Raw genomic sequence first — 17,156 nt, forward strand, 5'->3', positions numbered from 1 at the left:
CACGTTTCCGAGCTCTCCGTGTATTCTCGCCTGTATGACCTGCGACGTGGGTTCCTTTCTGCTCCCAGCCTTGTACGGCTTTGGTGGTCCCTTCGGTTGTGGCAGGGCCTCCAGGCTTCTTAGGCCAAGGAATATACAGTCCTTTGCGGACTGGTTCTCTGCTGGGGGATGTAGAATCCTCCCAGCCTCAGACACCAAAGTCTGGTAAAGTAAGTCTTTTATCTGCCAAGACAGGCTCTCTTCGCCTCTTGTCTCTGGCTTGTGGCTCTCCTCCTGCCACACTTCCTCTTAGGTGCAATACAAAACTGTCTGTCCCTGCTCTGCTCTGGGACAAGTCTCAGTCCTGAGACAGGCCTTCAAGTTTTCCCTAACCCTGCCCCCAGCACCAGCTTTTATAGGGGCAGCCTGCTCCCCCTACTGGCCTGAGACAGGAGGTACTGCATGCTAAAGTTCCCCTGACTAGAGAACCTCCCCCTTGCTCTCAGACACAGCTTTAATTACACTTGTGGCATCCAGGCCAGGGTGACACATTCCCCCCTAGTGAAATTTAGTACTCCGGGACTAAACAATAAACAAAGATAATATACATGGCTATAAAACATTAATAGACAAACGACGCACAGATTGAGTTCTTAAGGTCACAGTGTGGCCTGTGACCGGGTGTCCATATCACCAGCACAACGGGGAGCCTTAACCAGGTAGGGGTCTATCCTACCCCAAGTCCTTCACAGTCTTAGTTCATTCCTGGGTTAGGCTCTGAACGCAGTCCATACAAGGTCCCGGTTATAAAAAGTCCATAACCTTTGAGTCCTTACGGTAGCTGCAAGAAACTGAAACACAGAATTACCAAACATGCATGTAACTTTGCAAACAATTCAACATTTGGTAACAGGGTTATTTACAATTTTTGCGCGCTCTATATTCTCCAGCGAGCGGGTATCTGCCCCTTTGTGCTCCTGGTTGACCTCCTTAACCCACTGTCTGGTGGTGGACTAACCTGGCTTTCCCCACTAGCGTTAGGGGTACAGCTACCAGCTGGGTGTACAGGTAGGGCAGGCTGCTGTCTGCGGGTCCTTTGGCTTACTGCAGGCATGGCAGACTCACTGTCAGCAGAGGGTTGACTCTCCTGGGCTGCTGGTACAGGCTCTTCTGCCTCTGGAACCGCTTGCTCCTCTTCACCTTCCGGCTCTGGTGTTGGTTGTTGCTGTGCCGGTTGCAGGAAATGCAGGACAGGTACCACTATGGCATTATTTATGCGAGTCCAGGACTGAGGGAACTCTCCGAGAGCAGTGCTGATCATTTCTTCCTTGTCCTCTGCGGGTTCAAGGTCACTCTGATCCTCTTCTGCACTACGGAGTTGCTCGGGGCATCTTTTGAGGTGGTCTCTGGAGACGGAGCTAGTGGTTTCTCCTCCGTCCTTGGTGATCACGCACACCTTCGGGTTGTCGTGATCAGACTGCAGTACGGTGTAGGGTTCCCTTTCCCACTGGTCGTCCAACTTATGTAGCCTTCTCTTCCGCTTCAGGACTTGCTCACCAGGTTCTAGGGGACCAGCAGGGGCGTGTTGGTTGAAGAGTTTTTCTTGCCTCTCTCTCACCTGGACAAGGCTCTTCTCCACACTCTCCTGTACCTTCTTGTACTGCAGTTGCCTTTCCGTATCCCAGTCCGCATCCGGGGAGGTGTCCTCAGGTGTCAGGACTCCCATCTCCAGGTCTACGGGCAGCTTGCCTGGTCTGGCTCGCATCAGGTAAGCCGGGGTGCAGTTGGTAGCATTCACCGGGATATGATTGTATAAGTCTATCAGGTCCGGCAGTTTTTCTGGCCACAGGCTGCGTTCCTCCAGGGGCAACGTCTTCAGGAGATCAATGACTATGTTGTTCATTTTCTCACACATCCCGTTGGTTTGTGGGTGGTAAGGCGTTGTACGAATCTTCTTACAGCCATAGAGGTTGCAGAACTCCTGGAAGATTTCAGCTTCGAACGCTGGACCCTGGTCTGTCAGGACCTGTTCCGGACACCCGTGTGGACGGCAGAAGTATTGCTGGAAGGCTCTGGCCGCCGTTTGGGCTGTCAAATCTTTCACCGGGACCACCACTAGAAAACGGGAATAGTGGTCCACGATTGTCAGGGCGTAGATGTACCCTGACCGGCTTGGAGCCAACTTGACGTGGTCTAGAGCTACCAGCTCAAGAGGCTGCGTGGTGACGATGGGCCTCAAGGGTGTCTTCTGGCTGGCATGGTCCTTCCTCCTTAGGTGACAAGGGCCTCAGTCTCTGCACCATTTTTCTACAGCTCCTCTCATGCCGACCCAAAAGAACCTTCCTCTTAGTAGGAACTCCAGTTTCTTCCAACCGAAGTGTCCCGCTCTGTCATGGTAAGCCCCCAGGACCATAGCTGCATCCCGCCTTGGGACCACGACTTGCCAGGTCAGCTCGTGCGTCCGGTGGTTGACAATCCTTCTGCACAACTTGCCTTCGTAGAGGAACAGCTTGCTCTTCTCTTTCCATAGCTGCTTGGCTTCCTCTGGGGCATCCGGATCCATGCGGGTGTCTTCCTGGGTCAGCAGATCTTTCACCAGGCAGATGGCAGGGTCACTATCTTGGGTCTCGGCCCAGCTGTGGTGAGGTAGTGGATTGATCATCACGGTTGTTAGATCCTCCTCCTTCACACGGTGAGAGTGTTGAGCGGCTCCATACCGGTGAAACGCGGGGAGTTCTACCTCCTCCAGCTCTTCTGGGTCTTCGTCACCTTCAGGTAAGTGAGGCATCCTTGAAAGGGCGTCCGCGTTGGCATTGGTTTTGCCTGCCCGGTACTTGATCACGAAGTCATAGTTGGAGAGACGGGCCATCCACCGCTGTTCTAGGGCACCCAGTCTTGCATTGTTCAGGTGTGTCAACGGGTTGTTGTCCGTGTACACGGTGAACTTCGCGGAGGCCAGGTAATGCTTGAAGCGTTCCGTCACGGCCCACACCACCGCCAAGAATTCAAGCTTGAAGGAGCTGTAATTCTCCGGGTTCCTCTCGGTGGGCCTCAGCTTCCGACTGGCGTATGTGATCACCCGCTCTCTGCCCTGTTGGTTTTGGGACAGTACGGCTCCCAGTCCCACATTACTGGCGTCTGTGTGGAGAATGAAAGGCTGGCCATAATCAGGGTAGGCCAGGATCTCATCCCCCGTGAGGGCCATCTTTAGCTGGCGGAAGGACTCCTCTTCCGGTTTATCCCACTTGAAGGGTGGCTTTTGAGTTCTGGACTTAGACTGTCCGATCAGGAGGTCCTGCATAGGAGCTGCCATCTTAGTGAACCCGGGGATGAACCTTCGGTAGTAGCCTACCAACCCGAGAAACTGTCTCACCTCTTTGATGTTCGAGGGGCTTGGCCAGCTCTTGATTGCCGTGACCTTGTCAGGGTCGGGGGCCACTCCTTCCGCGCTTACCACGTGCCCTAGGTACTGGACCTTTGGTTTCAACAGGTGACACTTCGATGGTTTCACCTTCAGGCCGTAGCCTGCCAGGGCTTCGAACACCTCGGCCAGGTGCTTGAGATGGTCCTCGTAGGTCTTCGAATAGACGATCACATCGTCCAGGTAAAGGAGGACTGTCTCGAAGTTTCGGTGCCCTAGACAGCATTCCATCAGCCGCTGGAAGGTCCCTGGTGCATTGCAGAGCCCGAAAGGCATACAGTTGAATTCGCTCAATCCCATCGGGGTGGTGAAGGCGGTCTTCTCCTTGTCAGCCTCTGCCACACGAACCTGCCAGTACCCGCTAGTAAGGTCCAAAGTAGAAAAGAAGTTAGCTGATTTTAGTGCGGCTAAAGACTCCTCTATTCTAGGCAGCGGATATGCGTCTTTGTGAGTGATACGGTTGATTTGTCTATAGTCGACGCACATTCTCATGGTGCCGTCTTTCTTTTTCACCAGAACCAAGGGGGCTGCCCAGGGGCTACAGCTGTCTCTAATGACCCCAGCTTCTTTCATTTCTCTTAGCATGCCCTTGGCGTTCTGATAATGTGCAAGGGGTACAGGCCTGTGTCTCTCTTTTATTGGTGGGTGGCTCCCTGTGGGGATGTGGTGTTCTATCCCCTTTACTCTGCCGAAGTCTAGCGGGTGCTTACTAAAGACTCTCTCGTACTCCTGTACCACCCGGTAGACTCCTTGTTTTTGGTGCAGGGGAGTGGAGTCAGCACCCACATGGAGTTTCTGGCACCAGTCCTCCTTTTGTTTCTGGGAGCCATTACCCTCCGCCTGTGGAGATGGAGGCAAGGGTTCCACGGCCCTGATAGCTTTGTGTTCGACAACAAACAGTTTGGCGAGTGTAGCGTACCTGGGTAAGTGTACCTCTCTCTCCCCAATGTTGAGAATGCGAACGGGCACCCTCCCATGGCGGACATCAACCACCCCCCTGGCTGTCAAAATGGTGGGCCTGCTGTCTGAGTACACGGGTTCTACCATCGCTTGGTAGTGTCTACCTCTCAACCCGATTGCAGTCCGACACCAGATCATCATTTCACTTTTGGGAGGCATGGAAATGGGGAATGGGTCATTCAGTCTTACGCTACCAATCTCACCACCAGACAGTTCTACCTGCTGCCGTCTCATCAGGGCTTTTATCTCCTTGTTGAGGACTCTCTGTTGGCTGGAACTAGCATTCACCGCCACCTGTTGTAAGATTACAATTACCTCTGAAAGACAATTTTCAATCACGTTAGTACCCACAGTTATTTTAGGGTGACTTTCATGACGGTCAATGTCCACAATAATTACTCCCTGTGCCGGCAGTTCAACTTTACCAATTTTAATGGTCATCTCCTTGAACCCCATCTGCGGCACGGGAAAGCCATTACTGGCGATGATGCTCAAGTTACTGTCTGGATACCGTGTGATATCAGCATCAGTCCAATACTGCTTAAAAAGTACATAAGGGATAGTGGTTACTTGCGACCCAGTATCCAGCAAGGCGCTCATGGGGATACCGTCCAGCACCACGGGTAAAACCGGGCGCCCCCCACCGTACTTATCACGCCAATTATAAGGGCCTGGTGATCTTATGCCTGGGGGTTGCCCCTCTGCCCCAGGTTGGACCCGTTTAAATTACAGTACCTGGAAATGTGTCCGGGCTGGTTGCATCGACGGCAAATGGGCTGTCCATCCTACTCGTAGCGGTCTGTGGGCCTCCCTCGGAACGACGGGATCCTCCTCTGTCGACGCCACGGGACATCCTCCGGACTTGAAGCCAGCTCGATGGGTCTTGACGGGTCCAGTTGCAACGCCTGGACGGTCCTGGTCAACGCCGCGACGCTCCTGGTCAGCTCCTGGACTTGGTGGTGCAGGTCTTTCGACGGGGCTTGGTTCAGGGCCTGTGCATCAGCCCCCACGGGGTCCATAGAGGAGGGCGCCGCCTCCTGGTGGTAGGTGAGAGCAGGACGCCGGGGGTTTTTAGCGCCACTGGTTGCAGATTCACGGAGCACCCTTATGGCCCTGTCCTTAAATTGGGCAAAGGTCAGATCAGGGTTCTGAAAGAACATGAGGCACAGTTGGGCCCTGTGGGCGCTAGACAGCAGACCTTCTATGAATTGTTCTGTTAGCAGCTTATCCGTTTCCTGCACACTGCCAGGGTCAGTTTGTTGAATAGCCCTCAAGGCTTTCTGCAGATTTAGGGCATAGTCTCTGATGCTGTCCTGTGCCCGCTGCTTACATCCATAGAACCTCATTTTAATCTCAGCGGAGGTACGTGTGTCAAAAGTACCCCGCAGCCGGGCCAGAATACCCTTCACAGTCCTTTTCTCCTCAGTGGGCCATGATTTTACCTCCCTTTGGGCTGCGCCAGTTAACTGCCCTGTTAGTATGCTGACCTTCTGTTCCTCTGTCAGGGGGTAGACTTGGAACAAACTGTACAGCCTTTCCTTAAAGTCAGTTAGGGCATGGGGCTCCCCTGAGTACTTGGGCAGCCAGGCCGCTCCAGGGATATAGGGCAGGGAAAAGGGCATCACCGCTGCTGAAGCTGCGTTGGTGGTAGTGGGCACCTCCGTGTCCGACATCTTCCTCCCCCTAGTTAAGCGTGGCCTACCTTCCGACGATCCTCTTCTGTAGGCCGCGGCTCCACTGCTGCTGCTCTGGACGAGGACCTTCCGTCGCGTCCTGATGACGTCAGCGTCGCTCTCTCTCCCTTCCAGGACCTTGCGCAGCGTCGGTGCATGGGGCGGAGCTTCAGGTCTCGCGTGCTTTCGGCGTCCACGCCCCTCTTCTTCCCGCGCGGCGTCCTGAAGATGGCGTCCGACGGCGGGAAAACGACTTCGGATGGCGGGAAAACAGCTGAAGATGGCGGGAACCGACTGAAGATGGCGGGAAACGGCTCCGGATGGTGGGAACCTTCACCACGGCAGGTATGACAGTCTTTTGAAGGCACGCAGTACCCGGTGGTTGCGGGCACGAAATCCTGCCGACTACGCCAAAGCTGACTCGCCCCCTGGGCCGTGGGGCACTCGGATCCGGGCAATACGGAAACGGTGGGAGTAGTAGTGGCAACCCGGTTCCGTGGCTCAGGGTGGTCAGGCCAGTGGTAGTCTGTTATGTGCTGATGATTATGTCCTACTACGCCACCCGTGGATTGCGGTTATTAGGAACCGCCGCTGCATGCAGACCGCTGGGGCTGATGAGGTGTGCAGCTAGGGTAGTGTGACTCCCCACGGGAAGAGTGCGGCCCCAGGGCAGTATAATGGATGGTGGGAGTGATGGTAGTGAGAGTCCCAGTGCTGATAGTGCTGGAGGAGCAAGGAGCACACAGACAACAGGTTGCAGTCCAGGGTCTTTACTAGAACAGGTAAATTGACCCACAAACAGTCCCAGCTAGGAGGGGACCTGGATGTCTGAGAGCAATTGGGAGATTGGCCCTGGTCAGGGTGATGGTGTAGGCCTACCGTGCTTTCTGCGCTCCTTCTGACTATCTCCTCCTTATAGGATAACAGCCCACGTTTCCGAGCTCTCCGTGTATTCTCGCCTGTATGACCTGCGACGTGGGTTCCTTTCTGCTCCCAGCCTTGTACGGCTTTGCTGGTCCCTTCGGTTGTGGCAGGTCCTCCAGGCTTCTTAGGCCAAGGAATATACAGTCCCTTGCGGACTGGTTCTCTGCTGGGGGATGTAGAATCCTCCCAGCCTCAGACACCAAAGTCTGGTAAAGTAAGTCTTTTATCTGCCAAGACAGGCTCTCTTCGCCTCTTGTCTCTGGCTTGTGGCTCTCCTCCTGCCACACTTTCTCTTAGGTGCAATACAAAACTGTCTGTCCCTGCTCTGCTCTGGGACAAGTCTCAGTCCTGAGACAGGCCTTCAAGTTTTCCCTAACCCTGCCCCCAGCACCAGCTTTTATAGGGGCAGCCTGCTCCCCCTACTGGCCTGAGACAGGAGGTACTGCATGCTAAAGTTCCCCTGACTAGAGAACCTCCCCCTTGCTTTCAGACACAGCTTTAATTACAGTTGTGGCATCCAGGCCAGGGTGACACATTACTCTCCTACATAGTGGAACAGTTAGCAATTTCCAGTGATCCTAATGTTACCAGAATGTTGAAATAGCCTCTGATTGAAAGGATATAGACTCCCTTTTTGTTTTACTTAAAAAGAACTTGTCACCAGGTCAAACGTGGATAGTTTTTGCTCTTATTTTCTTCTTCCTGCTCCACCGAGTATTCCTTTTTTTTTCTTTTTAAATCTGCCATACGAGTCCAGAAATAGGCGACTTTATGGTCTTTACTAAGGTGACATGGCTGGGGGGCATGTCTCTAGGGCTCTGCATTATTACCATGTGAGCCATGTCCCCTTGATAAAGAATATAAAAATCAGCACTAAATAAAAAAGGCCTTGGGCCATATGGCAGATTTTAAAAAAAAGGCATTGAGGAGAGCAGCAGGAATAAAATAAGAGCAAAAACTGTTCACTTAACCTGGTGACAGGTCCTTTTTAAATACACGTAATTTATGGTAAATAACATTTGCATTTGGGCTTTATTAAATAATTTGGACCATTTGTCTCCTACAGCCTCTATGAATCACAATACATATCAGACTGCAGAATGACATCAGACAAACCTATATGCCTGACGGCTCTTGTCTATAGCTACTATTTCTTTTCTCCTGATTGATCATCTAAGCTGATTGATGATCAAATCAAGGTTGAACCTCTCTCCTCTAGAATTTGATGCTCCGGATGCTGCTGCCGTTTCTTATTGTTTTAATATTATTTGGCAACTTGTACAGCAAAATGTTAGTCTGGTAGTACAGAGAAGAAAGCAGCAGGCAGGAGGCGATGCGTGTTTCACTTCTTTTAACGAAGGAGATAAGACATGATTGTCTACCAAAAGAAGAGGTGGAACATTCCCACCTCTAAACTTGGCCTTATATCTATCAACATTTAGAAGATTATTGAAATCATTAAAGGACTTGTCCTACAAAGTACATTTTAATTAATAGATCTTGTAATAATAATAAGTTCCAGAGTTGCATGTGTGAAAAAAAATGTTCCTGTGCTGAGATAATCTTACAAATGTGCCCCTGTTATGTGCTTTGACTGTGTCCGAACATGAATCGTAACCCAGTTGACATATCTCTTAGTTACAGTCGTGTAGAGGTTTATCATAGTCTATTACTCCCTGCTGAAGGTCTACTGTTGCCCCTAATACTTTTTATGATTCTCCCTTAAACCTCTAAATAGAAAAGATTTTTGACAGCCACACTAAAATAGAAACTATGAAAAAGTTGGCCTCATCCGAGAAGTGTAAAATTGAAAGAGCACAATCATAATCTATTAGTCCATGCTTTTAGGCCTACTATCTTAGTTGATAATTGAATGTGACTACAAATTGTATAAAAATGTTAAAATGTATAATAATTATAAATATTACTATAATTTTAAGGCACTGTTATTAAAAAAAAAAAATCTTTATTTTTTTTATTCCTGGTAGATGACTGTAGCAAGAGTTCAGAGGGATATATTATATTTTCAGATTTTGAAAAACACGGCCATGGTATCACACCAGATACATATGAAGATCATGCGATTATCCAAGATATACCTCCAGCCCATCACAACGAAAATCTATCAGAACTTGTTGTAAAGGATCGATCTTATGGTTCATTAAGGACCGCTAAGCAAAACAGAAGCAAAAGATTAGTGGAATATCAAGAAGCTCACACACAGGAGAAGCGATTTTCATGTTCAGAATGTGGGAAATGCTGTAGCATTAAATCAAAACTTATTAGACATCAAAGAATTCACACAGGGGAGAAGCCATTTTCATGTGCTGAATGTAAGAAATGTTTTAGAAGTAATTATGATCTTGTTAAACATCAGAGAATTCACACAGGGGAGAAGCCATTTTCATGTTCAGAGTGTGGGAAATGTTTCACAGAGCTATCGCATCTTGTAACACATCAGAGAACTCATACTGGGGAAAAGCCATTTTTATGTTCTGAATGTGGGAAATGTTTTACTCAGAAATCACATCTTATTACTCATCAGAGAACTCACAAACGAGAAAAGCCATTTTTATGCTCACAATGTGGAAAATGTTTCAGACAGAAGTCACATCTTCTTAAACATCACAGAAATCACACAGAGAAGTAATTATTTTCTTTTTATTTCATTAGTGACCAAGCCCAATTTTTCAACTTTGACATGTCACTTTACATGGTGGTAACTGGATTGTCCAGTCTTAAGCTACAAGTCTCCAGTCACTCTGTGACTGCAGACTTGTAAATCCTCACATCACGTGCACTGCATACCGTGAGGATTTGCAGGCGCCTGAGCGGTCGGTCATGTGATTGCAAGTATGGGACTTGCATTCTTCTGGCCACATTCCGACTAGACTGTATCAGGTTTCGCTTAATACACATGCATTGAGTGAGGCCACGCCAATCTAGTATGCATATCAAGTGCCCGCATTTTGAGGACTCACAAGTCTGCAGTCAGACAACCTCTTTATTGTTTAAACATATTCCAGTGATTCTGAAATTGTGTTTTTTTCATGACATATTGCACTTTGTTAATGGTAAATGTATATTACTATGTTTTGCGTTTATTTATGAAAATATTGGAAATTTGATGAAAAACTTGAGATTTTCAAATTTTGAATGTTCATACCTTTAAACCATAGAGTCATGTTACACAAAAAGTCAACAAATAACATTTCTCATACGTCTACTTTATATCACCGTTATTTTTATAATTACTTCTTTATCTTATGATGTTAGAAGGCTTATTCGATTTGACAGGAAATTTGTAAAAAATTTTTATAGAAATAGTGATGGGAAAATTAAATAGTATCTGAAAAAAAGATAGTTATTTATTTTACTCACTTATATAGTGCCATTAATTCCACAGCGCTTTACAGACATTATTGGCACGGTCCCCATTGGGGCTCACAATCTACATTCCCTATCAGTATGTCTTTGGAGTGTGGGAGGAAACCAGAGAACCTGGAGGAAACGCACACAAAAACGGGGAGAACATACAAACTCCTTGCAGATGTTGTCCTTGGTGGGATTTGCACCCAGGACCCCAGTGCTGCAAGGCTGCAGTGCTAACCACTGAGCCACCGTGCTGCCCAATATTAATATTTCTTATTTTTTTCTAAAAAATCATGTAAGTCTTTTTGGAAATCTATTGACTGATCCAACTGTGACCAGCTCCACAGATTTATAGTTCCCATGGTATATAAGACCTGTCTTCTTTTTGCGATTGAATTCTTTTTTTTTTCTGCAAACCAAAAGAATGATGCCTTCCTTGTCTATTGAGGTGGATTTATATTGAATATCTTTTTAGCATATTTTGTATGTTCCATTTATATACAGGGGGGGAAATAAGTATTTGATACATTGCCGATTTTGCAAGTTTTCCCACCTTCAAAGAATGGAGAGGTCTGTAATTTTTATCGTAGGTGCACTTCACCTGTGAGAAACATAATCTTAAAAAAAAATCCAGAAAATAACATTGTATGATTTTTACATAATTAATTTGCACTGTATTGCATGAAACAGACGTTTGCTGACATTCTTGACCAAATTTGCACACACCGCAGCAGGGATTTTGGCAACTCCTCCATACAGATCTTCTCCAGATCTTTCATATTTCGGGGGTGTCACTGGGCAACATTGAGTTTCAGCTCCCTCCAAAGATTTTCTGTTGCGTTCAGGTCTGGCGACTGGCTAGGCCACTCCAGGACCTTGAAATGCTTCTTATGGAGCCACTCCTTAGTTTCCCAGGCTGTGTGTTTCAGGACATTGTCATGCTGGAAGACCCAGCTACAACCCATCTTCAATGCTCTTACTGAGGGAAGGAGGTTGTTGGCCAAAATCTCACGATACATGACCCCATCCGTCCTCTCTATAATATGGCGAAGTCGTCCTGTCCCCTTGATAGAAAAACACCCCCAAAGCATGATATTTCCTCCACTATGTTTCATGGTTGGAACGGTGCACTTGGAGTTTTACTCATCCTTCTTCTTCCTCCAAATACGGCGAGTGAAGTTGATCATCCAGATTGTCACTGGTGAACTTCCAAGTCGGCTAGTAACTTATAAATATCTTCCAGACACTGCAGTGTACTACATAGCTTGGTGTCATCAGCAAAATTAGAGATTGTGTTCTTACATCTTCAATTTCATTATTAAATATATTTGTAATGTGACACAACAAAACTCAGCTGTGCTGCACAGCCTCCACACTGACTCATGCAGTGAGATCCCTGCTACAAACTTGGATGGGACATATTCTTTTCTATTTTCCCCTCAGTGTTGTGGCCTGCTTATAATTGGTCAGCATCAAACAGAGAGAAGTACACGCCTCCAGTGAAAACTCTGATAACACCTATTTGGCCTTTAAAAAGTTAACTCATTAGGTGCCAAATGCTTTTATTGCTAATATCTCTGCAATGGAGAGGCAATTTTTTTTAAAGGCGTTTTATTCCGCTCTGCAGTCACCATTATATCCTGTGTCCAGAGCAACATGAAAAATTTGGTGAAAGGTCTTTTTAATTGGCTGGGCCTAGTCCAACAGCAGGGAGAAATTGGGCTTGGTGTTAGCCTTGTGCCAGTCCCTTGGCACCATACTAATCAATAGTTTTTAAAATTTCTAAACTGTGGCACATTAATAACTGAGATGAGTTCTCACTTGTGTGTGCAGTCCATCTAGTCCCGGGGCCGTGTTCCCATTTTATCAACTTATTTTGAAATCTTCACTCATTCTCAAAATGAGAATACTACTAAACACACTTGTCACAGAAACATATTATGCATAACCCTTCATTACAAAAGCCAAAACCACTATCTGGGATGCTCATTCTCAGGTTAAGAAGGAACATATGCAGGAAAGCGAACAGATCGTCTATATACTACACCACACGGGAGCGCTGACAGATCCTCTATATACTACACCACACAGGAGAACTGACAGATCCTCTATATACTACACCACACAGGAGAGCTGACACATCCTCTATATAGTACACCACACAGGAGAGCTGATAGATCCTCTATATACTACACCACACAGGAGAGCGGACAGATCCTCTATATACTACACCACACAGGAGAACTGACAGATCCTCTATATACTGCACCACACAGGAGAGCTGACAGATCCTCTCTATACTACACCACACAGGAGAGCGGACACATCCTCTATATACTACACCACACAGGAGAGCTGACAGATCCTCTATATACTACACCACACAGGAGAACTGACAGATCCTCTATATACTACACCACACAGGAGAACTGACAGATCCTCTATATACTACACCACACAGGAGAGCGGACAGATCCTCAATATACTACACCACACAGGAGAGCTGACAGATCCTCTATATACTACACCACACAGGAGAGCTGACAGATCCTCAATATACTACACCACACAGGAGAGCTGACACATCCTCTATATAGTACACCACACAGGAGAGCTGATAGATCCTCTATATACTACACCACACAGGACAGCCGACAGATCCTCTATATACTACACCACACAGGAGAGCTGACAGATCCTCAATATACTACACCACACAGGAGAGTTGACAGATCCTCTATATACTACACCACACAGGAGAGCTGACAGATCCTCTATATACTACACCACACAGGAGAACTGACACATCCTCTATATACTACACCACACAGGAGAGCTGACAGATACTCTATATACTACACCACACAGGAGAACTGACACATCCTGTATATACTACACCACACGGGAGCGCTGACAGATCCTCTATATACTACACCACACAGGAGAGCTGACACATCCTCTATATAGTACACCACACAGGAGAGCTGTCAGATCCTCTATATACTACACCACACAGGAGAGCTGACAGATCCTCTATATACTGCACCACACAGGAGAGCTGACAGATCCTCTATATACTACACCACACAGGAGAACTGACACATCCTCTATATACTGCACCCCACAGGAGAGCTGACACATCCTGTATATACTACACCACACAGGAGAGCTGACAGATCCTCTATATACTACACCACACAGGAGAGCTGACACATCCTGTATATACTACACCACACAGGAGAGCTGACAGATCCTCTATATACTACACCACACAGGAGAGCTGACAGATCCTCTATATACTACACCACACAGGAGAGCTGACAGATCCTCTATATACTACACCACACAGGAGAGCTGACAGATCCTCTGTATGCTACACCACACAGGAGAGCTGACACATCCTCTATATACTGCACCACACAGGAGAGCCGACAGATCCTCTATATACTACACCACACAGGATAGCTGACAGATCCTCTATATACTACACCACACAGGGGAGCTGACAGATCCTCTATACACTACACCACACAGGAGAGCTGACAGATCCTCTATATACTACACCACACAGGAGAGCTGACAGATCATCTATATACTACACCACACAGGAGAGCTGACACATCCTCTATATACTACACCACACAGGAGAGCTGACATATCCTCTATATACTACACCATACAGGAGAGCTGACAGATCCTCTGTATACTACACCACACAGGAGAGCTGACAGATCCTCTATATACCACACCACACAGGAGAGCTGACAGATCCTCTATATACTACACCACACAGGAGAGCTGACAGATCCTCTATATACTACACCACACAGGGCAGATCCTCTATATACTACACCACACAGGAGAGCTGACAGATCCTCTATATACTACACCACACAGGACAGATCCTCTATATACTACACCACACAGGAGAGCTGACAGATCCTCTATATACTACACCACACAGGAGAGCTGACAGACCCTCTATATACTACACCACACAGGAGAGCTGACAGATCCTCTATATACTACACCACACAGGAGAGCTGACAGATCCTCTATATACTACACCACACAGGAGAACTGACAGATCCTCTATATATTACACCACACAGGAGAGCTAACAGTTCCCCTATATACTACACCACACAGGAGAGCAGACAGATCCCCTATATACTACGCCACACAGGAGAGCTGACAGATCCTCTATATACTACACCATACAGGAGAGCCAACAGATCCTCTATATACTACACCACACAGGAGAGCTAACAGATCCTCTATATACTACACCACACAGGAGAGCTGACAGATCCTCTATATACTACACCACACAGGAGAGCTGACAGATCCTCTATATACTACACCACACAGAAGAACTGACAGATCCTCTATATACTACACCACACAGCAGAGCTGACACATCCTCTATATACTACACAACACAGGAGAGCTGACACATCCTCTATATACTACACCACACAGGAGAGTTGACAGATCCCCTATATACTACGCCACACAGGAGAGCTGACAGATCCTCTATATACTACACCATACAGGAGAGCCAACAGATCCTCTATATACTACACCACACAGGAGAGCTAACAGATCCTCTATATACTACACCACACAGGAGAGCTGACAGATCCTCTATATACTACACCACACAGGAGAGCTGACAGATCCTCTATATACTACACCACACAGAAGAACTGACAGATCCTCTATATACTACACCACACAGCAGAGCTGACACATCCTCTATATACTACACAACACAGGAGAGCTGACACATCCTCTATATACTACACCACACAGGAGAGTTGACAGATCCTCTATATACTACACCACACAGGAGAGCTGACAGATCCTCTATATGCTACACAACATAGGAGAGCTGACAGATCCTCTATATACTACACCACACAGGAGAGCAGACAGATCCTCTATATACTACACCACACAGGAGAGCTGACAGATCCTCTATATACTACACCACACAGGAGAGCTGACACATCCTCTATAAACTACACCACACAGGAGAGCTGACATATCCTCTATATACTACACCACGCAGGAGAGCTGACAGATCCTCTGTATACTACACCACACAGGAGAGCTGACAGATCCTCTATATACTACACAACATAGGAGAGCTGACATATCCCCTATATACTACACCACACAGGAGAGCTGACAGATCCTCTATATACTACACCACACAGGAGAGCTGACAGATCCTCTATATATTACACCACACAGGAGAGCTGACAGATCCTCTATATACTATACCACACAGGAGAGCAGACAGATCCTCTATATACTACACCACACAGGAGAGCTGACAGATCCTCTATATACTACACCACACAGGAGAGCTGACACATCCTCTATATACTACACCACACAGGAGAGCTGACATATCCTCTATATACTACACCATACAGGAGAGCTGACAGATCCTCTGTATACTACACCACACAGGAGAGCTGACAGATCCTCTATATACCACACCACACAGGAGAGCTGACAGATCCTCTATATACTACACCACACAGGAGAGCTGACAGATCCTCTATATACTACACCACACAGGAGAGCTGACAGATCATCTATATACTACACCACACAGGAGAGCTGACAGATCCTCTATATACTACACCACACAGGAGAGCTGACAGATCCTCTATATACTACATCACACAGGAGAGCTGACAGATCCTCTATATACTACACCATACATGAGTGCTGACACATCCTCTATATACAATACCACACAGGAGAGTTGACAGTTCCTCTATATACTACTCTACACAGGAAAGCTGACATATCATCTATATACTACACCACACAGTAGAGCTGACAGATCCCCTATATACTATACTACACATGGGAGCTGACAGATCCTCCATATACTACACCACACAGGAGAGCTGACAGATCCTCTATATACTATACTACACATGGGAGCTGACAGATCCTGTATATACTACACCACACAGGAGAGCTGACAGATCCTCTCTATACTACACCATGCAGGAGAGCGGACAGATCCTCTATATACTACACCACACAGGAGAGCTGGCAAATCCTCTATATACTACACCACACAGGAGAGCTGACACATTCTCTATATACTACACCACACAGGAGAGCTGACAGATCCTCTATATACTACACCACACAGGAGAGCTGACAGATTCTCTATATACTACACCACACAGGAGAGCTGACACATCCTCTATACACTACACCACACAGGTGAGCTGACAGATCCTCTATATACTACACCCCAGGAGAGCTGACAGATCCTCTATATACTACACCACACAGGAGAGCTGACAGATCCTCTATATTCTACACTATTTGAGAGAGCTGACAGATCCTCTATATACTACACCACACAGGAGAGCTGACAGATCCTCTATATACTACACCACACAGGAGAGCTGAGAGAACCTCTATATACTATACCACACAGGAGAGCTGACAGATCCTCTATATACTACACCACACAGGAGAACAGACAGATCGTATGTATACTACACCACACAGCAGAGCTGACAGATCCTCTATATGCTACACCACACAGGAGAGCTGACAGATCCTCTATATACTACACCACACAGGAGAGAGCTGACAGATCCTCTATATACTACACCACACAGGAGAGCTGACAGATCCTCTATATACTGCACCACACAGGAGAGCTGACAGATGCTCTATATACTACACCACACAGGAGAGCTGACAGATCCTCTATACACTACACCACACAGGAGAGCTGACACATCCTCTATATACTGCACCACACAGGAGAGCCGACAGAT

The 17,156-nt window shown here is 47.2% G+C and overlaps 1 protein-coding gene across 2 annotated transcripts in view; it reads left to right on the forward strand.

Moving 5' to 3' along the window:
- LOC141272097 (oocyte zinc finger protein XlCOF8.4-like) overlaps positions 1–10,276 on the forward strand; it is a 92,433-nt gene extending 82,157 nt beyond the window's left edge. For both annotated transcript variants that reach the window (XM_073682411.1, XM_073682410.1), the window contains exon 7: positions 8,946–10,276. In XM_073682411.1, the coding sequence (XP_073538512.1) occupies positions 8,946–9,607 (662 nt within the window). In that variant the 3' untranslated portion in view covers positions 9,608–10,276. The remainder of the gene's footprint in view (positions 1–8,945) is intronic.
- The last annotated feature ends 6,880 nt before the right edge of the window (positions 10,277–17,156 follow it).

Source organism: Phyllobates terribilis, unplaced genomic scaffold (assembly GCF_046119375.1).
Source record: "Phyllobates terribilis strain yellow unplaced genomic scaffold, ASM4611937v1 Scaffold_5__5_contigs__length_657084704, whole genome shotgun sequence".
Classification (NCBI taxonomy): domain Eukaryota; kingdom Metazoa; phylum Chordata; class Amphibia; order Anura; family Dendrobatidae; genus Phyllobates; species Phyllobates terribilis.